This window comes from Pocillopora verrucosa, chromosome 12 (assembly GCF_036669915.1).
Source record: "Pocillopora verrucosa isolate sample1 chromosome 12, ASM3666991v2, whole genome shotgun sequence".
Taxonomy (NCBI): Eukaryota; Metazoa; Cnidaria; class Anthozoa; order Scleractinia; family Pocilloporidae; genus Pocillopora; species Pocillopora verrucosa.
Genome location: NC_089323.1, coordinates 20,037,770 through 20,060,477, shown reverse-complemented (window position 1 = coordinate 20,060,477; position 22,708 = coordinate 20,037,770). Strand labels below are relative to the sequence as shown.

General features: G+C 38.5%; 2 protein-coding genes across 2 annotated transcripts; both read left to right on the top strand.

The window, feature by feature from the left end:
- The first annotated feature begins 388 nt into the window (after positions 1–388).
- LOC131783365 (uncharacterized) lies at positions 389–19,204 on the top strand. The gene is made up of 15 exons (XM_066158928.1): positions 389–440; positions 1,287–1,659; positions 1,880–2,045; positions 2,239–2,564; positions 2,904–3,042; positions 3,374–3,699; positions 3,936–4,074; positions 7,499–7,565; positions 8,376–8,748; positions 8,966–9,131; positions 9,363–9,688; positions 10,040–10,178; positions 10,404–10,729; positions 10,982–11,120; positions 17,860–19,204. Coding segments are annotated over exons 1-15 (3,015 nt in total). The 5' UTR covers positions 389–438; the 3' UTR covers positions 17,868–19,204.
- On the top strand, positions 14,038–16,736 carry LOC131783391 (uncharacterized). Its single transcript, XM_066159602.1, has 5 exons — positions 14,038–14,149; positions 14,574–14,628; positions 15,471–15,843; positions 16,057–16,222; positions 16,454–16,736. Coding segments are annotated over exons 2-5 (717 nt in total). The 5' UTR covers positions 14,038–14,149; positions 14,574–14,626; the 3' UTR covers positions 16,630–16,736.
- Positions 19,205–22,708: the final 3,504 nt, after the last annotated feature.

Sequence of the window (22,708 nt, the reverse complement as noted above, 5' to 3'; positions counted from 1 at the left end):
AGATATGAGTAACAAATGAAAGCATGCTCGAGTAAAAAGTCAAAACGTGGCTTGATATGTGCCTTAAATAATGTTATCTTTCCAACAGTTTTCCCTAAGATTGAAAAACACCCGTTGTAAGTAAAGCAACTTGGATATAATAACTTATATAAAGAGAGAAAGTAAAGAAAACTCGATGGCTCGGAGAGGAGCAGGTGTTTTAACTTAGTAGCAAGTTCAGCAATTTTTTAGCGAAAATTTATTGTTATCGCGCCCTCGAAAACGTGTTCATTTAGTTCAGGTGCATGTGCTTTCAGATAGTTTTAAATTGAGATTAAATTTCAAATGACACAGTCTCAATTTTATGAAATTAAATTGATAATCTATGAACTTTTTTTCATAACTGAACTGAGACCGAGCCAAAAGAAAAAGCTATCCTGTGACGCTAACCAGCTTGAAATGTAAGTAGAACAGGATATGGTAATTTTAATTTACAGTGAATGGAGTAAAAGGAGATCTGACAGATATCCCTTCAATATAACTAAGAGAAGCTTTGGCTGTCGTTTGTTCCATTGGCTTGATTTTTCACTAAATTTTCCTGCAGCTTGTGACTTTTTATGACTTGTAACTTATTAGAGAGAAAAATTAACCTGAGGGCTGAGGCCAGAGACAAAGAGAACCCAAAAAAAGGAGCTGAGTTCAATGAGTACATCGCAACAGGCAACAGGAATCTGAATAAATGGTATTATGAAACGTTTATCAGTCTGAAAGCCTCGGCGGTTCTCTTAGTTCGACGTCCTACATGACAGCTGATGTGAAAATAACTGAATATAACTTATTTCCTTTTAAAAAAAAAACCGCGTTTAAGTTCAGAGTCCGTAGATCGATTTTCTGTGATTATCAAGCACACCCAGCCAGCTTTGAAATCTTCAGAACCGCCGTCCTTTGAAATATTCAAATCAACATTTTCTCCTTAACCCTTTAACTCCCAAGATCTAATTACTAATTCTCCCATCTAGCTGTTACACATTTCCTTGCAATTTAGTGACAAGAATTCGGTGTTATATATCATGATAATAACCTCTAACTGATAAGTTTTAGTAATCTCATTACCTGTTTGTTAATTGGTGTATGAATATTGTAGGGAGAAGTTACATGGAAATCACTTTTGGGAGTTAAAAGGTTAACGGATAGATTCCATGGTTCTGTGGGTCCGTTCAGTCATAGAACACAGATGACGTTAAAATATTATCATTCAAGATGTTACCCACTGAAGTAAATTTAGATGAAATTGTATCACATCTCAGGGAAATTTGGCCTGCTTGCCTTTGGCACAGCATAATTCCATTGCTCATAACCACTGGATTCATAATTCCATTCACCACGGGCTCCTGCAGCGACGACAAGTGTCCCGCCTCATTCTACTTCATTATTGGAAGGAACATGGTGGATGGGCACGCCCTAGTTGGTCACGTGTTTGCAAATGTCTCAGTGACCAAAGTGATGGATTGTTACAGAGCATGCCAACCAAACTGCCGTTGTATCTCCTTCAACTTTTTGAAATATTCCAACCGGGATAACTGTCAACTGAATGAGGAAAACCGACACCTAAAGCCCGGTGCCTTGATGGCAAAGGAAGACTCTCAGTACTACGATCTGGTTGTTCGCTACAACATAGCGGTGAGAAATGATGTTTAGCCGGCGTGAATAACTTCTTTTCAAAATATGTGAGAATTTTTTAAAAATTTTCCAGTCAGGATTTTGTTCTCATTAAAAATTCTCATTCATACAAGAAATCAGGTTCGTATATGACAAGCTAATAATGTATACGAATTATCAGAGAGAGTCTTATTCTGCCAATCCATGCTAAAAAATCAAATCAACTGATTTGTTGTCTCAGAGCAATTCTGCAGTTTCTGCATCGTCTGGATGCACTCAGTGTTCCAACAGTTGTTGCAAAGATCAACCGTGTCTCAATGGAGGAACATGTCGAGAAAACTGTCAGGAGACCGGAAAACGATTCATCTGCGACTGTTCGGGATTTATTGGCCAGATCTGTGAGCAGGGTAAAACAGTTTTGATCAATAATGCAACTACAGTCTCACATTCTGTAAGCTATCTTTTTCATGCTGCAACGTAATCGAATCTTAGATCAATCGAGCAGATGACTGATAATTACTTACAATTAATTTATGACTCTTAATGGACTATTTAGCCTTACTCATTCATATACCAATTTGAAATGCGGTTCACGTTTAGAGTGTCAGGGCGCCCTTGGCATGGAGAGCCGAACAATAACTGACGGACAAATAAGCGCTTCTACTATATGGAGTTCCCGTCATTTTGCTTCTAACGCCAGACTTCACAAACAAGCAAGCGCAAATAGCGGCGGGGTCTGGGAACCATCAAAGAAAAATGCCAATCAGTGGCTTCAGATCGATTTGGTCACGCAACTCAGCGTGACACGCGTGGCAACACAAGGAAGACCAGATGGTCTACATTGGGTGACTAAATATCATTTACAGTATAGTAACAACGGGTCGACCTTCCAGTTTCACAGAGAGCGAGGAAAAAATTTTAGCAAGGTTAGTCATTGAGCAGATATTTGGACTTGCAGTTTATTTTTCACGCTTTATGTGGTAGGTTAATGCGAAAGTTTTTGTTCAGCCAATCATCGCTTCATTATCTGCAAACCTGTTTGAGATTATAATTAATTTGCGTTAGCTTAAGAGTCTGCTTTGGTCAAAGTATGGTTAAGTAATTGAATTTCCAATACAGACTCCAAAACAGTGCGATACATGTTTCATTAAATCAGTTTCGATCAAAAGATGAAACGAAACGAAAGCCTCGCACAAGTATAAGGTCAACAAGAGCTATTGTTACTATAGTAACAATTTTTTCATGGCATCTCTATATTCTTTAAGGAATATTCAGGAAACAGCGACAGTACATCTGTGGTGTCACATGACCTGATTCCACCAATCATGGCGCGTTACATTCGTTTCCGACCATTGGCTTGGCACTGGCAGATAGCCATGAGAGTGGAGCTGTATGGTTGTCATGGTAATAGAGACTTTTGTTTTAGCAAGCCTTACTAGTCGAATCAAAAAGGCATCATGGTCTCTTTTCGAAACTTTACGTTCTTCAGTAAAGTTATTACATGTTGTGATTCTGCGTACAACAGATCTTTTTTCCAGAATTTTCACTATGTCATTAGTATCGTATTATTTTGTAAGTAGGTGAGTCGATGTTCTCTTGAATAGATCTAAAAAGAATGTATTTTACCCCGCCATTACTTCAGCTAAAGCCACACATACAATTGCATGGTTACACCTTGAGTTCTATACACCAACTGTATATTGACAATAACGATTTCGACTCGTTCGACGTTTAGATTGTCACCGCGCTCTCGGTATGGAAAGCCGTGCAATCCTTGACGGTCAAATTAGTGCCTCGTCACAGTATAGTATATACCACGCTGCTGTTTACGCCAGACTCCACAATAAAGTAGTTCAAAATGTACACAACGAGGCCTGGGAACCATCAACATCAGACGCAAATCAGTGGCTCCAGATTGATTTGGTCACACAACACGGCGTGACTCGCGTGGCAACTCAAGGAAGATACAAGGCTACTCACTGGGTGACTAAATATAATCTGCTGTACAGTAGCGACGGGTCGACCTTCCAGTACTACAAAGAGCGAGGACAAAGTATAACGGTTAGTCATTGTGCTTAATGGTCTGTGCATGAAGTTGATTTTGAAAATATATTTAGATATTTTGAAATGGGTGGTTATTAAACAGCTGGCAGCCATGGGCAATATGAAAAAAGTGGGCAATAAGAAAAAGAAAATTTGTCTCGGTCCATGGAAATGCCCAAAAAAACAGAAGCTCGGCCAATACCAAGCCATGTTGACCTCAGACCTGGTCAGTAACGTATATATGTTGTTTAAAGGAATTATCTGGAAACACAGATGGTACCACTGTGGTGTCCCATGACCTTACTCCACCAATCGCAGCACGTTACATTCGTTTTCGACCAATAGCTTGGCACCAGGTGATAGCCATAAGAGTGGAGCTGTATGGTTGCCAGGGTATGTTGGAGTCTTTAAAGGCCGCGATATTCTGTAAATTTTTCCTAAATTTTCTTATGAAAATAGTGATGCTCGTTTATATTATGTGACAGGCTCGTGACAAGCTAACCTAGCAGCCTCGCCTTATGCTAATTAGCTAGGGGATTTTGTTAGTGCACAAGTGAGAACGTTTTGTTATTAAGACCTGATTTTCGGAGACATTTTACAGTGAGTTACTTGGTGTTACAGAAACATTTTCCACAGTGCTATGTCGCAAACCTTTAATTATGCTTTTGTTTCGTAACAGGTATCTAAAGCAACAAGAGAGGATTGCCAAACCAGGGACGGAAAATAAAGATCCGAAGTAGATGAAGTAGATAGTTTATTCTGATTAAAATCGCAGCCAAAAGCTGAATTGGATTAATCGTTACAATAGTAAAATCTAATAAAAGTATGAGAAAAGTATAAGAAAAATGTACACAGATTAACTACAGTTACTATATATGAATGTATTCATGAGTCTCTTTATGATCTCTTCTGAGTATGCGGTCAATCTTGCACAATGGATCTCAATTGTTAACGATTGATTCATGCGTCAATTTGCGTTTATTGATATATGAAGCACATGGTGAGATTAAAGAAAGATAAAAGATTGCTTGGTGAATTTGTTACGAAGACGGCTTCAAGAAAAACAAGAGTGAATTTCTAAGCGAGGGGAAGAAACTTATGTCTCTCATGGTGGATACTGTTGATCTAACACTATAAAAATCACCAATTCACAGCCGTTTCACCAGTAAACTTTTGTTCATTGAGATATGAAGCACACTAGAAGATTTAAAGAAAGATGAAAGATTGCTCGAGGCGTGGCCGAAAACAACTTAGCTTGAGTTTTGAAAGCATGAAAGATGCGCCAAAGTTACTCGAGGCGTAAGTGAGAGCATCTAAAGCTACCGAGTGCTGTTTAAATTTACTGCATGCCTCAGTCACATCTTGCCTGCTGTGCAGGCGTCTAATTAGTGTGAGCGAACGTTGTAAGCTTTGATCTGGAGTTAGAGTGGACGGTGGAGGTAGGGGGTAATCTTTAGTTCCCCACCCCTACCCCTCTCCTTATTTTTGACCAACAACAGCCCCGTTAGTACAAATTTCTTTCCCTTCCCAGCCTTCCGCTGCCATTAAAATCAAAGATGGCGCCCATAATTTTTAAGAAAATACTAAGCACTCGCTCGCCAAAATTACGTAATTACGTAATAACTAGTGCTGTAGTAAAACACCTAGCTTAAATAAAATTGTCCATTAATAGAGTTTCATCGCCAAAAGAAATAACACTAAACTGCTGTATTTAAGAAAATAATTCTCGTTGAAGTGCAATACCACCGGGCTTTAACTTGCCCGAACAACAACATAACCTAATGCAAAACTGACTAAGAGAATATTTGAGGACCTCTCCTCGCTCTCTTTCATCGTGTTAAAATGGGAAATCATTCAAAGACTTATCAGTTCTAAGCTGAAAAGTTGTAATCATAAAATTCATGACCTTTTTAAGCCAAGAGTTATTCATTTAGCATGTGCTAACCGTTTTATTCATTTTCCCCAAGTAGTGACTGGAAAGGCGGGTGGGATAGTAGTGTGTTGTGTGTAATTTGAGTCATGGTAGGTATAGTAATAAAAGATATACATTGTAGACGGGGTGTGATGCGGTATAAATTATTATAAAATAATTCATATATTACACGCGCTTTGATTGGCCATAAAACCATTTTACATGAGGATATGTAAACACGGTTTAAGTTCTTCTTTCATTAGTTATTTTATAAAAGAAATGTAAATGGCTTCCGTGTTTACATAGCCTGATGTAAACACTTGGGTGATGTAAACACACTCGATAAGCTGGAAACCACTCCGCTTCGCGTCGTGGTTTCCTACGCTTATCTCGTGTTCTCCCAACCTCCCGCGTGTTTACATCAGGCTATGTAAACACGGAAACCATTTTACATTTCTTCAATGTGACATGACCTGTGAAAATACGAAATAAGAACCCCGTTAACTGTGACTTCCTTGCTTTTCCCGATACGTGAACCTTAAAGTTATTAATCCAATTTCTCGTGATGGGCTTTTTAAAAGGGGCCATGACGAAAATGTTGAAAGAATGAAGCAAAAAAAAAGGGAGTTTTACTCACGCAAGCCAAATGGAGGAAAACAGAGTCAAAATTTTGTCTGTTTAATTATTAACCGGTACTCAACAGATAATCAATTATCTCAAGTTTTTCAAAGATTTCAAATTGCACTCGCCTTTCGGTCATTCTGAAATGTGTAAAAAAGTTTTGTCCTTACATTATATCACTTTATTGTTAAGCAGTAAATATCATATTTACAAATTTTAATTTGTAAAGGTAGATATCCTTAAAAGGATGATTTTACCTATTCATCATTGTTATTAAACGTGATACTTGGATTCAGTGGTTACCCGTTTATAAACCTGGTACGATGAAACGGTAAGTCAGTAAAAAGTGTGATTGTTGATAAGTACGCAAAATGTTTTCATTGAATTTAGTGATAAAATGTCCAATGAAACTTGATAAGCTCGAAAGTATACTTTTTAATCCTCACATTATTGTCGGCGTGCGACCATTATCATAATATTAAATTGTTTGCAAAGAATATGTTTCTTCAATATTTTCCTCCGTCGCCTTCACAATGGTGTAATAAAGACACCGAGACATCTGTTACATTTATTAGTGGTTACCTCTCTATAAATCTGGTACGATGAAACAAAATTGAAAAATTTGATAAGGGTTAGATTTCTCAAAAAAGGGAAAATAGAAAACCTTGAGATATTGATGAACGAAATGCATATGTCAATCATCGGCCAATAAATTATTCACCGTCTCATGCCGTTTAGGCATTCTGTGGAGCCATTAGGTTTGTTTGACCATGATGGTTATTGCAGTAACAGAAGATTTAGACCAAAGAATATAACAGTCACTCGACACGTTTTTGCGAATAAACACCAGTTTTAAAGACTTTGAGATAAAGGTAGGCCTTTACAGTTAGTTCTTATCTTAAAGCAGTATGTTTACAGAGATGAATCACACCTTGGATCTGAGTCTGAAATGAATGCATGCTTGAGTGAAAAGTCAAAACGTAGCTTGTAATGTAACGTGCCTTCACTAATGTTATCTTTCGAACAGTATTCCCTAAGTGTTAAAAACACCCGTAGTAAGTTAGGCAACTTGGGTATAATAACTTATATAAAAATAGAAAGTAAAGAAGACTCGATCGCTCGGAGAGGGGCAGGTGTTTTAACTTAGTGGCAAGTTCAGCAAATTTATTGTTCTCGCGCTCTCGAAAATGTGTTTATTTAGTTTAGGTGCATAGTTTAAAATTGTGACAAAATTTCAAATGACATAATTGTAATTTTATGAAACTAAACATAATCCATGAATTTTTTCTATAACTGAACTGAGACCGAGCCAGAAGAAAAAGCTATCCTGTGACGCTAACCAGCTTGAAATGTAAGTAGAACAGGATATTGGTAATTTTACAGTAAATGGAGTAAAAGCAGATCTGACAGATATCCCTTCAATATAACTAAGAGAAGCTTCGGCTGTCGTTTGTTTCATTGGCTTGACTTTTCACTGATTTTTCCAGAAGCTTATGACTTTTAATGACTTGTAACTCATTAGTGAGAAAAATTAACCTGAGGGCTGAAGCCGGAGACAAAGAGAACCCCCCCAAAAAAGAGCTGAGTTCAATGAGTACATCGCAACAGGCAACGGGAATCTGAGTAAATGGTATTATGAAACGTTTCTCAGTCTGAAAGCCTCAGCGGTTTTCTCAGTTTGACGCCCTTCATGACAGCTGAGGTGAAAATAATTCAATATAACATATTTCCTTTTTAAAAAAATACCGCGTTTAGGTTCAGAGTCCCTAGATCGATTTTCTGTGATTATCGAGCACACCCAGCCAGCTTTGAAATCTTCTGAACGGATGTCCTTTGAAATATTCAAATCAACATTTTCTCCTTAACCCTTTAACTCCCAAGATCTGATTACTAATTCTCCCATCTAGCTCTTACACATTTCCTTGCAATTTAGTGACAAGAATTCGGTGTTATATATCATGATAATAACCTCTAACTGATAACTTTTAGTAATTTCATTACCTGTTTGTTGATTGGTGTATGGATATTGTAGGGAGAAGTTACATGGAAATCACTTGTGGGAGTAAAAGTCATAGTCATAGAACACGGATGACGTTAAAATATTATTATTCAAGATGTTACCCATTGAAGTAAATTTAAATGAAATTGTATCACATCTCAGGGAAATTCGGCCTACCTGCCTTTGCCACAGCATAATTCCATTGCTCATAACCGCTGGATTCATATTTCCATTCACCACGGGCTCCTGCAGCGACGACAAGTGTCCCGTCTCATTCCACTTCATTATTGGAAGGAACATGGTGGATGGGCACGCCCTAGTTGGTCACGTGTTTGCCAATGTCTCAGTGACCAAAGTGATGGACTGTTACAGAGCATGCCAACCAAACTGCCGTTGTATCTCCTTCAACTTTTTGAAATATTCCAACCGGGATAAATGTCAACTGAATGAAGAAAACCGACACCTAAAGCCCGGTGCCTTGATGGCAAAGGAAGACTCTCAGTACTACGATCTGGTTGTTCGCTACAACATTGCGGTGAGAAATGATGTTTAGCCGGCATGAATAACTTCTTTTCAAAATATGAGAATATTTTCAAAAGTTTCCAGTCAGGATTTTGTTCTTATTAAAATTCTCAGTCATACCATAAATCAGGTTCGTATATGACAAGCTTATACTGTATATGAATTATCAGAGAGAGTCTTATTCTGCCAATCCATGCTAAAAAATCATATCAACTGATTTGTTGTCTCAGAGCAATTCTGCAGTTTCAGCATCGTCTGGATGCACTCAGTGTTCCAACAGTTGTTGCAAAGATCAACCGTGTCTCAATGGAGGAACATGTCGGGAAAACTGTCAGGAGACCGGAAAACGATTCATCTGCGACTGTTCGGGATTTATTGGCCAGATCTGTGAGCAGGGTAAAACAGTTTTGATCAATAATGCAACTAAAGTTTCAAATTCTGTGAGCTATCTTTTCCATGCTGCAACTTAATCGAGTCATAAATCAATTCAAAGGTTCCCTTCCTTTCTGGAATCTCCCTGATAGACGAGCAGAGGACTGATAATTACGTATAATTAAATTATTACTCTTAACGGACTATTTAACCTAACTCATTCATATACCAATTTGAAATGCGGTTCACGTTTAGAGTGTCAGGGTGCCCTTGGCATGGAGAGCCGTGCAATAACTGACGGACAAATAAGCGCCTCTACCAGATATAGTTCCCGTCATGTTGCTTCTAACGCCAGACTTCACAAACAAGCAAGCGCAAATAGCGGCGGGGTCTGGGAACCATCAAAGAAAAATGCCAATCAGTGGCTTCAGATCGATTTGGTCACGCAACGCAGTGTGACACGCGTAGCAACACAAGGAAGACCAGATGGTCCACATTGGGTGACTAACTATCATTTACAGTATAGTAACAACGGGTCGACCTTCCAGTTTCATAGAGAGCGAGGAAAACACGTAAGCAAGGTTAGTCATTGAGAAGACATTTGGACTTGCAGTTTATTTTTTATGGGTTATGTGGTAGGTTAGTGCGAAAATTTTGGTTCAGCCAATCATTGCTCCAGTATCTGCAAAAAAATACTGTTTGAGATTATGATTAATTTGTGTTAGCTTAAGTGTCTGCTTTGGTTAAAGTATGACTAAGCAATTAAAACTCCAATACAGACTCCAAAACAGTCCGATACATGTTTCATTAAGACAGTTTCGATCAAAAGATAAAACGAAACGAAAGCCTCAAACATATCTAAGGTCAACAAGAGAGACCAGCTACTGTCACTATAGCAACAAATATTTCATGGCATCTTTACATTCTTTAAGGAATTTTCAGGAAACAGTGATAGTACATCTGTGGTGTCACATGACCTGATTCCACCAATCATGGCGCGTTACATTCGTTTCCGACCATTGGCTTGGCACTGGCAGATAGCCATGAGAGTGGAGCTGTATGGTTGTCATGGTAATAGACTTTTGTTTTAACAAGCCTTCCAAGTTGAATTAAAAGAATATCATGGTATCTTTTCGAAACTTTAGGTTCTTCAGTAAATGAATGTATCTAAAAAGAATGTATTTTACCCCGCCATTACTTCAGCTAAAGCCTCACATGCAATTTCAAGGTTACACCTTGAGTTCTACACACCAACTGTATATTGACAATAACGATTTCGACTCGTTTGACGTTTAGATTGTCACCGCGCCCTCGGTATGGAAAGCCGTGCAATCCTTGACGGACAAATTAGTGCCTGGTCACAGTATAGTATACACCACGCCGCTGTTTACGCCAGACTCCACAATAAAGCAGTTCAAAATGTACACGAAGAGGCCTGGGAACCATCAACATCAGACGCAAATCAGTGGCTCCAGATTGATTTGGTCACGCAACACGGCGTGACTCGCGTGGCAACTCAAGGAAGATACAGGATTAATCACTGGGTGACAAAATATAATCTGCTGTACAGTAGCGACGGGTCGACCTTTCAGTACTACAAAGAGCGAGGAGAAAGTATAACGGTTAGTCATTGTGCTTAATGGTCTTTACATGAAATTGGTTTTGAAAATATATTTAAATACTTTGGAATGGGTGGTTATTATACATCCGGCAGCCGTGGGCAATAAGAAAAGACTCGTGTCGTTCTTTTTTGCGTTTTGATGGACTTCGACTTTGTCTCGGTCCATAAAAATGCCCAAAAAAACAGGAGCGCGGCCAATACCAAGCCATGTTGACCTCAGACCTGGTCAATAACGTATATATGTTGTTTAAAGGAATTATCTGGAAACACAGATGGTACCACTGTGGTGTCCCATGACCTTACTCCACCAATCGCAGCACGTTACATTCGTTTTCGACCAAAAGCTTGGCACTGGGTGATAGCCATGAGAGTGGAGCTGTATGGTTGCCAGGGTATGTTGGAGTCTTTAAAGGCCGCGATATTCTGTAACTTTTTCCTAAATTTTTTTATGGAAACAGTGATGCTCGTTTATATTATGTGACAGGCTCGTGACAAGCTAACCTAGCAGCCTCGCCTTATGCTAATTAGCTAGGGGATTTTGCTAATGCACAAGTGAGAACGTTTTGTTATTAAGGCCTGATTTTCGGAGACATTTTACAGTGAGTTACTTGGTGTTACAGAAACATTTTCCACAGTGCTATGTCGCAAACCTTTAACTATGCTTTTGTTTCGTAACAGTTATCTAAAGCAACAAAAGAGGATTGCCAAACCAGGGACGGAAAATAAAGATCTGAAGTAGATGAAGTAGATAGTTTATTCTGATTAAAATCGCAGCCAAAAGCTGAATTGGATTAATCGTTACAATAGAGAGGTAACCACTAATAAAAGTAACAGATGTCTCGGTGTCTTTATTAATAAATGTACACAGATTAACCACAGTTACTATATATGAATGTATTCATGAGTCTCTTTATGATCTCTTCTGAGTATGCGGTCAATCTTGCACAATGGATCTCAATTGTTAACGATTGATTCATGCGTCAGTTTGCGTTTATTGATATATGAAGCACATGGTGAGATTTAAGAAAGATAAAAGATTGCTTGGTGAATTTGTTACGAAGACGGCTTCAAGAAAAACAAGAGTGAATTTCTAAGCGAGGGGAAGAAACTTATGTCTCTCATGGTAGATACTGTTGATCTAACACTATAAAAATCACCAATTCACAGCCGTTTCACAGTAAACTTTTGTTCATTGAGATATGAAGCACACTAGAAGATTTAAAGAAAGATGAAAGATTGCTCGAGATTTAAAGAAAGATGAAAGATTGCTCGAGATGTGGCCGAAAACAACTTAGCTTGAGTTTTGAAAGCATGAAAGAGAGCATCTAAAGCTACTCGAGTGCTGTTTAAATTTACTGCATGCCTCAGTCACATCTTGCCTGCTGTGCAGGCGTCTAATTAGTGTGAGCAAACGTTGTAAGCTTTGATCTGGAGTTAGAGTGGACGGTGGAGGTAGGGGGTAATCTTCAGTTCCCCACCCCTACCCCTCTCCTTATTTATGACCAACGACAGCCCCGTTAGTACAAATTTCTTTCCCTTCCCAGCCTTCCGCTGCCATTAAAATCAAAGATGGCGCCCATAATTTTTAAGAAAATACTAAGCACTCGCTCGCCAAAATTACGTAATTACGTAATAACTAGTGCTGTAGTAAAACACCTAGCTTAAATAAAATTGTCCATTAATAGAGTTTCATCGCCAAAAGAAATAACACTAAACTGCTGTATTTAAGAAAATAATTCTCGTTGAAATGCAATACCACCGGGCTTTAACTTGCCCGAACAACAACATAACCTAATGCAAAACTGACTTAGAGAATATTTGAGGACCTCTCCTCGCTCTCTTTCATCGTGTTAAAATGGGAAATCATTCAAAGACTTATCAGTTCTAAGCTGAAAAGTTGTAATCATAAAATTCATGACCTTTTTAAGCCAAGAGTTATTCATTTAACATGTGCTAACCGTTTTATTCATTTTCCCCAAGTAGTGACTGGAAAGGCGGGTGGGATAGTAGTGTGTTGTGTGTAATATGAGTCATGGTAGGTATAGTAATAAAAGATATACATTGTAGACGGGGTGTGATGCGGTATAAATTATTATAAAATAATTCATATATTACACGCGCTTTGATTGGCCATAAAACCATTTTACATGAGGGTATGTAAACGCGGTTTACGTTCCTCTTTCATTAGTTATTTTATAAAAGAAATGTAAAATGGCTTCCGTGTTTACATAGCCTGATGTAAACACTTGGGTGATGTAAACACACTCGATAAGCTGGAAACCACTCCGCTTCGCGTCGTGGTTTCCTACGCTTATCTCGTGTTCTCCCAACCTCCCGCGTGTTTACATCAGGCTATGTAAACACGGAAACCATTTTACATTTCTTCAATGTGACATGACCTGTGAAAATACGAAATAAGAACCCCGTTAACTGTGACTTCCTTGCTTTTCGCGATACGTGAACCTTAGAGTTATTAATCCAATTTCTCGTGATGGGCTTTTTAAAAGGGGCCATGACGAAAATGTTGAAAGAATGAAGCAAAAAAAAAGGGAGTTTTACTCACGCAAGCCTAATGGAGGAAAACAGAGTCAAAATTTTGTCTGTTTAATTATTAACCGGTACTCAACAGATAATCAATTATCTCAAGTTTTTCAAAGATTTCAAATTGCACTCGCCTTTCGGTCATTCTGAAATGTGTAAAAAAGTTTTGTCCTTACATTATATCACTTTATTGTTAAGCAGTAAATATCATATTTACAAATTTTAATTTGTAAAGGTAGATATCCTTAAAAGGATGATTTTACCTATTCATCATTGCTATTAAACGTGATACTTGGATTCAGTGGTTACCCGTTTATAAACCTGGTACGATGAAACGGTAAGTCAGTAAAAAGTGTGATTGTTGATAAGTACGCAATATGTTTTCATTGAATTTAGTGATAAAATGTCCAATGAAACTTGATAAGCTCGAAAGTATACTTTTTAATCCTCACATTATTGTCGGCGTGCGACCATTATCATAATATTAAATTGTTTGCAAAGAATATGTTTCTTCAATATTTTCCTCCGTCGCCTTCACAATGGTGTAATAAAGACACCGAGACATCTGTTACTTTTATTAGTGGTTACCTCTCTATAAATCTGGTACGATGAAACAAAATTGAAAAGGTTTGATAAGAGTTAGATTTCTCAAAAAAGGGAAAATTAGAAAACCTTGAAATATTGATGAACGAAATGCATATGTCAATCACCGGCCAATAAATTATTCACCGTCTCGTGCCGTTTAGGCATTCTGTGGAGCCGTTAGGTTTGTTTGACCATGATGGTTATTGCAGTAACAGAAGATTTAGACCAAAGAATATAACAGTCACTCGACACGTTTTTGCGAATAAACACCAGATTTAAAGACTTTGAGATAAAGGTAGGTCTTTACAGTTAGTTCTTATCTTAAAGCAGTATGTTTACAGAGATGAATCACACCTTGGATCTGAGTCTGAAATGAATGCATGCTTGAGTGAAAAGTCAAAACGTAGCTTGTAACATAACGTGCCTTCACTAATGTTATCTTTCGAACAGTATTCCCTAAGTGTTAAAAACACCCGTAGTAAGTTAGGCAACTTGGGTATAATAACTTATATAAAAAGAGAAAGTAAAGAAGACTCGATCGCTCGGAGAGGGGCAGGTGTTTTAACTTAGTGGCAAGTTCAGCAAATTTATTGTTCTCGCGCTCTCGAAAATGTGTTTATTTAGTTTAGGTGCATAGTTTAAAATTGTGACAAAATTTCAAATGACATAATTTTAATTTTGTGAAACTAAACATAATCCATGAATTTTTTTTATAACTGAACTGAGACCGAGCCAGAAGAAAAAGCTATCCTGTGACGCTAACCAGCTTGAAATGTAAGTAGAACAGGATATTGGTAATTTTACAGTAAATGGAGTAAAAGCAGATCTGACAGATATCCCTTCAATATAACTAAGATAAGCTTTGGCTGTCGTTTGTTTCATTGGCTTGACTTTTCACTGATTTTTCCAGACGCTTATGACTTTTAATGACTTGTAACTCATTAGTGAGAAAAATTAACCTGAGGGCTGAAGCCGGAGACAAAGAGAACCCCCCCAAAAGAGAGCTGAGTTCAATGAGTACATCGCAACAGGCAACGGGAATCTGAGTAAATGGTATTATGAAACGTTTCTCAGTCTGAAAGCCTCGGCGGTTTTCTCAGTTCGACGCCCTTCATGACAGCTGAGGTGAAAAAAATTCAATATAACATATTTCCTTTTAAAAAAAATACCGCGTTTAGGTTCAGAGTCCCTAGATCGATTTTCTGTGATTATCGAGCACACCCAGCCAGCTTTGAAATCTTCTGAACGGATGTCCTTTGAAATATTCAAATCAACATTTTCTCCTTAACCCTTTAACTCCCAAGATCTGATTACTAATTCTCCCATCCAGCTGTTACACATTTCCTTGCAATTTAGTGACAAGAATTCGGTGTTATATCCTGATAATAACCTCTAACTGATAAGTTTTAGTAATCTCATTACCTGTTTGTTGATTGGTGTATGAATATTGTAGAGAGAAGTTACATAGAAATCACTTCTGGAGGTTAAAAAGTTAACGGATAGATTCCATGGTTCCGTGGGTCCGTTCAGTCATAGAACACGGATGACGTTAAAATATTATTATTCAAGATGTTACCCATTGAAGTAAATTTAAATGAAATTGTATCACATCTCAGGGAAATTCGGCCTACCTGCCTTTGCCACAGCATAATTCCATTGCTCATAACCGCTGGATTCATATTTCCATTCACCACGGGCTCCTGCAGCGACGACAAGTGTCCCGTCTCATTCCACTTCATTATTGGAAGGAACATGGTGGATGGGCACGCCCTGCTTGGTCACGTGTTTGCCAATGTCTCAGTGACCAAAGTGATGGATTGTTACAGAGCATGCCAACCAAACTGCCGTTGTATCTCCTTCAACTTTTTGAAATATTCCAACCGGGATAACTGTCAACTGAATGAGGAAAACCGACACCTGAAGCCCGGTGCCTTGATGGCAAAGGAAGACTCTCAGTACTACGATCTGGTTGTTCGCTACAACATTGCGGTGAGAAATGATGTTTAGCCGGCATGAATAACTTCTTTTCAAAATATGAGAGTATTTTCAAAAGTTTCCAGTCAGGATTTTGTTCTTATTAAAATTCTCATTCATACCATAAATCAGGTTCGTATATGACTTATACTGTATATGAATTATCAGAGAGAGTCTTATTCTGCTAATCCATGCTAAAAAATCAAATCAACTGATTTGTTGTCTCAGAGCAATTCTGCAATTTCAGCATCGTCTGGATGCACTCAGTGTTCCAACAGTTGTTGCAAAGATCAACCGTGTCTCAATGGAGGAACATGTCGAGAAAACTGTCAGGAGACCGGAAAACGATTCATCTGCGACTGTTCGGGATTTATTGGCCAGATCTGTGAGCAGGGTAAAAAAATTTTGATCAATAATGCAACTACAGTCTCACATTCTGTGAGCTATCTTTTTCATGCTGCAAATTAATCGAGTCTTAGATCGATCGAAAGGTTCCCTTCCTTTCTGCAATCTCCCTGATAGACGAGCAGATGACTGATAATTACTTATAATTAAATGATGACTCTTAATCGACTATTTAACCTTACTCACTCATATACCAATTTGAAATGCGGTTCACGTTTAGAGTGTCAGGGCGCCCTTGGCATGGAGAGCCGTTCAATAACTGACGGACAAATAAGCGCCTCTACCAGATATAGTTCCCGTCATGTTGCTTCTAACGCCAGACTTCACAATCAAGCAAGCGCAAATAGCGGCGGGGTTTGGGAACCATCAAAGAAAGATGCTAATCAGTGGCTTTAGATCGAGACTTTTGTTTTAACAAGACTTCCAAGTCGAATCAAAAGAACATCATGGTATCTTTTCGAAACTTTAGGTTCTTCAGTAAATGAATGTATCTAAAAAGAATGTATTTTACCCCGCCATTACTTCAGCTAAAGCCTCACATGCAATTTCAAGGTTACACCTTGAGTTCTACACACCAACTGTATATTGACAATAACGATTTCGACTCGTTCGACGTTTAGATTGTCACCGCGCCCTCGGTATGGAAAGCCGTGCAATCCTTGACGGTCAAATTAGTGCCTCGTCACAGTATAGTATATACCACGCTACTGTTTACGCCAGACTCCACAATAAAGCAGTTCAAAATGTACACCAAGAGGCCTGGGAACCATCAACATCAGACGCAAATCAGTGGCTCCAGATTGATTTGGTCACGCAACACGGCGTGACTGGTGTGGCAACTCAAGGAAGATACAAGGCTACTCACTGGGTGACAAAATATAATCTGCTGTACAGTAGCGACGGGTCGACCTTCCAGTACTACAAAGAGCAAGGAGAAAGTATAACGGTTAGTCATTGTGCTTAATGGTCTTTACATGAGGTTGGTTTTGAAAATCTATTTAAACACTTTGGAATGGGTGGTTATTATACATCCGGCAGCCGTGGGCAATATGAAAAGACTCGTGTCGTTCTTTTTTGCGTTTTGATGGACTTCGACTTTGTCTGGGTCCATAAAAATGCCCAAAAAAACAGGAGCGCGGCCAATACCAAGCCATGTTGACCTCAGACCTGGTCAATAACGTATATATGTTGTTTAAAGGAATTATCTGGAAACACAGATGGTACCACTGTGGTGTCCCATGACCTTACTCCACCAATCGCAGCACGTTACATTCGTTTTCGACCAATAGCTTGGCACGTGTGGATAGCCATGAGAGTGGAACTGTATGGTTGCCAGGGTATGTTAGAGTCTTTAAAGGCCGCAATATTCTGTAACTTTTTCCTAAATTTTCTTATGAAAATAGTGATGCTCGTTCATATTATGTGGCAGGCTCGTGACAAGCTAACCTAGCAGTTTCGCCTTATGCAAATTAGCTAGTGGATTTTGTTAGTGCGCAAGTGAGAACGTTTTGTTATTAAGACCTGATTTTCGGAGACTTTTTACAGTGAGTTATTTGGTGTCATAGAAACGTTTTCCACAGTGCTGTGTAATTGCAAACCTTTAATTATGCTTTTGTTTCGTAACAGTTATCTAAAGCAACAAGAGAGGATTGCCAAACCAGGGACGGAAAATAAAGATCTCTTTATGATCTCTTCTGAGTATGCTGTCAATCTTACATAATGGAACTCAACTGTTAACGAGTGGTTCATGCGTCAGTTTGCGTTAATTGATATATGAAGCACATGGTGAGATTTAAAGAAAGATAAAAGATTGCTTGGTGAATTTGTTACGAAGACGGCTTCAAGAAAATTGTCTGTTTAATTATTAACTGGTAGTCAGCAGGTGATCAATTATCTCAAGTTTTTCAAAGACTTCAAATTGCACTCGCCCTTCGGTCATAGTTCAATGTGTAAACAAGTGTTGTCGTTACATTATCTCACTTTATTGTTAGGCAGTAAATATCGAATTTACAAATCTTAATTTGTAAAGGAAGATATCCTTAAAAGGATGATTTTACCTATTCATCATTGTTATTAAGAGAGGTTGTCAGTAATTTTCGAGAATCCGGCGACAGAAGCAAAAATTCAACTTTTTTTTTATTTGCTCCAAAAGACCCTTTTAGTGAATCGTTTTCAAAAATAATATTCAAAAGTTCCAGCGAGTTTTAATTTTGAAAAAAAATACGAAAGTTTGAAATCGGCCAAAACGTACCTAATTTGCATAATTTCTATTAGGCTTTCAGTTCATTTTCACAACGCTCGCACAAGACAACGAAAATGTATCTTGGATTCATTTTTTCATAAGTTGTTTTTCATCCCTTGGAGTAGCTTTGCAACTATATTTCATCTCCAACTGAACTTTCTTTCGTTTGTAGCCACCCGCGTAAAGTACACTATATTTTCTATTCCGTTTGTACGCTGAATTTTGCTATATTTCAGACGACCATAGCATCAAGGGTATACGAATGTACATAAAATAAAGGAGCTCTTTTCAACGAGAAATTCTTCGTGTTTATCATGTTAAAATATTATTTTTGGCCCGTGAAAAGCGAGCGCGCCAGACCAAAATATACAGCGTGCATTTTCACGGAGTTAGGCCATTTTTCTTGCTGTACCCCTACTGCAAATCGCACACTATTGGGACAAAACTCGACGTGTCTGGTCTCTACTTCAGTTTTGATTCATTTAAATATATCAATTTTAACTTAAAAAGTAACCTACCTTTATTGTTGAGTGAACAAACCACCGTTTTAGATAAAGTTTTTGAGTTGATTTTTCTCGAGTGCTAAATAAACAAATCGCTGTTTACAAAGATACCAGCTCTGTCGACGTGTTTTTAGCTGAAATCGGCCCGTCGCATATATTGTTCTTTAATTTACAATCTATCCCACTGGCATAACTTTGAAGTAAATTACATGTAACTAGAAATGTTGTTGTAAATACGTGAGCGTGATTTAAATAAAATCATCGCACACATAAAATACTCGAAACATGTAGTTGTCGCATGAAAATACTCGCTTAATTGTGCGTGAACCTTGTGTGTACATTCGGTGTTTTGCTCGGTTGCTTTTATAGAATTCTACTACTGTCACTGTAATTAAAAAAGTATGTTTGTGTAGTCCACCTCTTTAGATACATTTTCAAATCAACTGTAGGTTGGAATTCTGTTGGTAAAAATTGTCGAAGAAATCCGAGAAAGATGGCATGTAGCACCGGGTAGTCGTGCACATTCCATCTCACCAATTTCAACGAAACTTTGCCAGGTTAAAGGATCTACCCCAAAACTAAAAAAGACAACAGGTTTCTGTCTTGGTTTTTTTTCCGGGGGGATATAGACCACCCCTCCGGTTTTTCTTGATCCTTAGTTAATGTCCACCTCAAGTATCAGTCAATTTGATTGACGTCTTGTCAATCAACAGAGGCAAATGAACGACTGAGTTTTTAGACTTTTCGATTCATCCAAATATTTGACAACTTTGAAAAGTGAGATGCAAAGATCTTTATTATTTTTTTTAGCTTAATAGCAGCTGTACCCTCTCCTGCAGTCTTCGTCTAAATTTGCAAGGTCACTCCTCATCTTCTGCCTTGTTAGAGGCGGTTGCCTTACTAGTTTCCTTCCCTGTCCAGCTCATGTCAAGGAGATAATTCTCTGCTTTCTGAGAAAAGGTGGCTGGTTTTTGTGTTTTCCAAAGAGCCCATGCAAAGTCCATTTGGCTAGTTAGGGATGTTTCGTTAGAAGTTTTCCTGAGGTCCGACCTTGAATGTAGCCACCCCCTTTAAAATGGCAAGCCGGTCTTCGTCCATTTTCTCTTGATCTTATCATAGGCGGATTTTTTTGTCAGCTTTTTTTGTTTGCCTTTGTTAGGGTGCTTTTGGATGGCAGCCAATGACTGAAACGTCTTGATAAATCCTTCCTCTTAGCAAGAGTATCTCGCTTTCTTGTTCTGTATGTGACGGATTGAATATAGTTCTCGCGATGACCCGCGTTCAGGGATCTGTGCACGTTGCTGATAACCACCCACTTCTACGATTAGTTTGCTGAAGGTTTCTAATGTGATGAGCCTAGTGAGACCCTGAGGTGCTCCAAACTGTGCCAGTTGGTCTACGCTATAAACTTGTCGCAGTTCTAAAGTCAGAGGGAGGATCGCCCACCTCTATTTATGTGAGCGTCTCTACAGTATCTGCGTATCCCTAGCAATCATATGATATAAAGTTCATTTCAGTCGCAAATCATTAGTTAGGAAAACTGATGTTCAGATAAGCGCTCTTCTTGCCCTTCTTCCTTATTCATTGCTGACTCTAAGATAGCAGTTACAGTACGCGTTCTATTAGGTTTACAGTCACCTTGCCACCAGGAAGACTCGCCACCAGCTTTGATTTCTTCTGCCATCTTCAGATTCACCTCTCTCTCAACTTTACGACTCCGATTTTTATGACGAGGATACTGGCATTTACAAACCCGAAGGTCTGAATCTCATACCAAGTTGTGCACGATATTTGAGGCTTATCGTGAAATCGCGGCCTTCGTAATCTCCAAATAAGCCAATGCGCGCTAGAATAAGCTTCTTCTCGGACGAAACGCATATTTGGGGTACATTGACGTCTTTCAAATGTTTTTTTTATGCTGTACACCCACGAGTTTAGAGGTGTGAGCTGTTGCCGTCCCTGGCCAGCGCGAGAATTGAGACCTTTTTGGACACTCGATTTCTTATACGGCATCACTATGAAGACGTAATATAACTGATACACCTACATTACATAGGATTAACAATGTCTGTTGCGCTGTTGCGAGAGGGAGGAAAACATTACCGGCAGTGTAAATTCTTTAAGAGTTTCAGAGACTTTTCAGAGATGTCTCTTCGGCTGTCACAAAAAATTGACCCTCTCTTAAATTTACTGGGAAAAATGAACTTACAAACTCCTTACAAACAATTTTGCTTTTTCCTCGGGCTTTTATAAAACAGATCATAAATTGACCAGTGAATAAAATATTTTGAAGTATCGTTCGGAATTTGCCTTTTTTTGCGTGCAAATCAAGGGTAGACAAAGTTTATAAAACATTTGACAAGAATTTCATGGGGTTCACCTCGATAATTTTCGTCGGCCAGAGTCAAGACACACCAAGCAAAGTGACATCGCCCTCCAGTAAAATAATTTTCCAAAGAATAAATGTGGCGAGCGTGGGGAAACGCACGTTTTTTTTCATTATTGTGATCAAAGCCCAATGATGTACCCAAATTGGTACTTACGGTATCAAACCATTGATTATGACAGGGTGAGCTTAATTTTTCTATCGAGGTCGACGTGACTTCACATTAGAAGCGTTTTTAAAACAAACTAGTGAGCATCACTGCACGAACTGAGGAAGTAAAAACTTGTATTTATCTCCCACGCATCTCGTCTAACAATAGTAGACTTCATCAAGGAGTTTTTACAAGTAGGGTAAATAAGCTTTCTCATATACAAATAGTAAATAAGTTGTCTCTCTACTATTGAAGCCAGTGAATATAACTCGCCAGGTGCGCTTACCGTGTTATACATGCGTGACATTTTTCGGACGTTACATGTACGAGTACGTAATCTGTTTGAGGGTCACAGATTTAGTGTAAATATTTGACCCCTCGACGTCACGTTATGTCTCTAGTTTACAGAGGTCTTAGAAAGCTTCATTACTTGGATTTGCCTTCCGCGCGTAGAGGGCTACACTCTACACAATCGCCTCCCATAATTTGCTTACCGTAGCGTAAATGCATAAGCCCAGCAAAAACTTAACACGCGAAAAAAATCACACCTCTTGATTTGTTAAATGCCGCCTCGGTTGATTGAGAACAAACATAAAGTCCTAACGTCCGCTTTCTACAAAGGGAATATTTGGGAAAACTGTTGATAGCTTTATAATTTTCATAAAGACTGTTTGAATCCGTCGTAAAACTATGTAAGTTCAAGCCAGACCTGCTTTTTTTTTCTCCGAAAGAGAATATAGAACAAACGAAAAACAAAAAATTCGTAACTTCTCCATTGTGAGACTTGTGAGTAAAATATCACACTCTCGTCTTGCCGCGCGTTTGACTGAAAACGAGAATAACTCAAAATAGATGTCCTCTCTAAAACTAGAGATAATTTCCTCGATCAGTACATCTTGTGTCATCAACATCGTTGCAAGAATTCTGTGCTTTTGTAAAACAGGAATCCTTTTCTTAGGTAGACTTGTTGGTTCCAGAAAGTAAGCGCTTCGTTAGAAAACAGCTGTGCGTCAGCGCCTGCCCTCTACGAAAATTTGGAGAAGCTGTTGACAGCTCCTTACTTTTAACAAAGATTGTTAAATCTGCTGTAAAAATCTGATAGTTTTTAATGAGAGAGACTTACTTTTAAACAGGACCTGTTTTTTTTTTTTTGCAAAAGATAAATAAAAAAAAATCGCACCTTCTTCATTGTG

Excerpts from the sequence above, each read along its gene's own strand:
- LOC131783391 (XM_066159602.1), top strand. Across the intron at positions 15,844-16,056 it reads TTGTTCGCTACAACATTGCG|AGCAATTCTGCAATTTCAGC; the intron begins GTGAGAAATGAT and ends TTGTTGTCTCAG. Across the intron at positions 16,223-16,453 it reads TGGCCAGATCTGTGAGCAGG|AGTGTCAGGGCGCCCTTGGC; the intron begins GTAAAAAAATTT and ends GTTCACGTTTAG.
- LOC131783365 (XM_066158928.1), top strand. Across the intron at positions 3,700-3,935 it reads AGCGAGGACAAAGTATAACG|GAATTATCTGGAAACACAGA; the intron begins GTTAGTCATTGT and ends TGTTGTTTAAAG. Across the intron at positions 10,730-10,981 it reads AGCGAGGAGAAAGTATAACG|GAATTATCTGGAAACACAGA; the intron begins GTTAGTCATTGT and ends TGTTGTTTAAAG.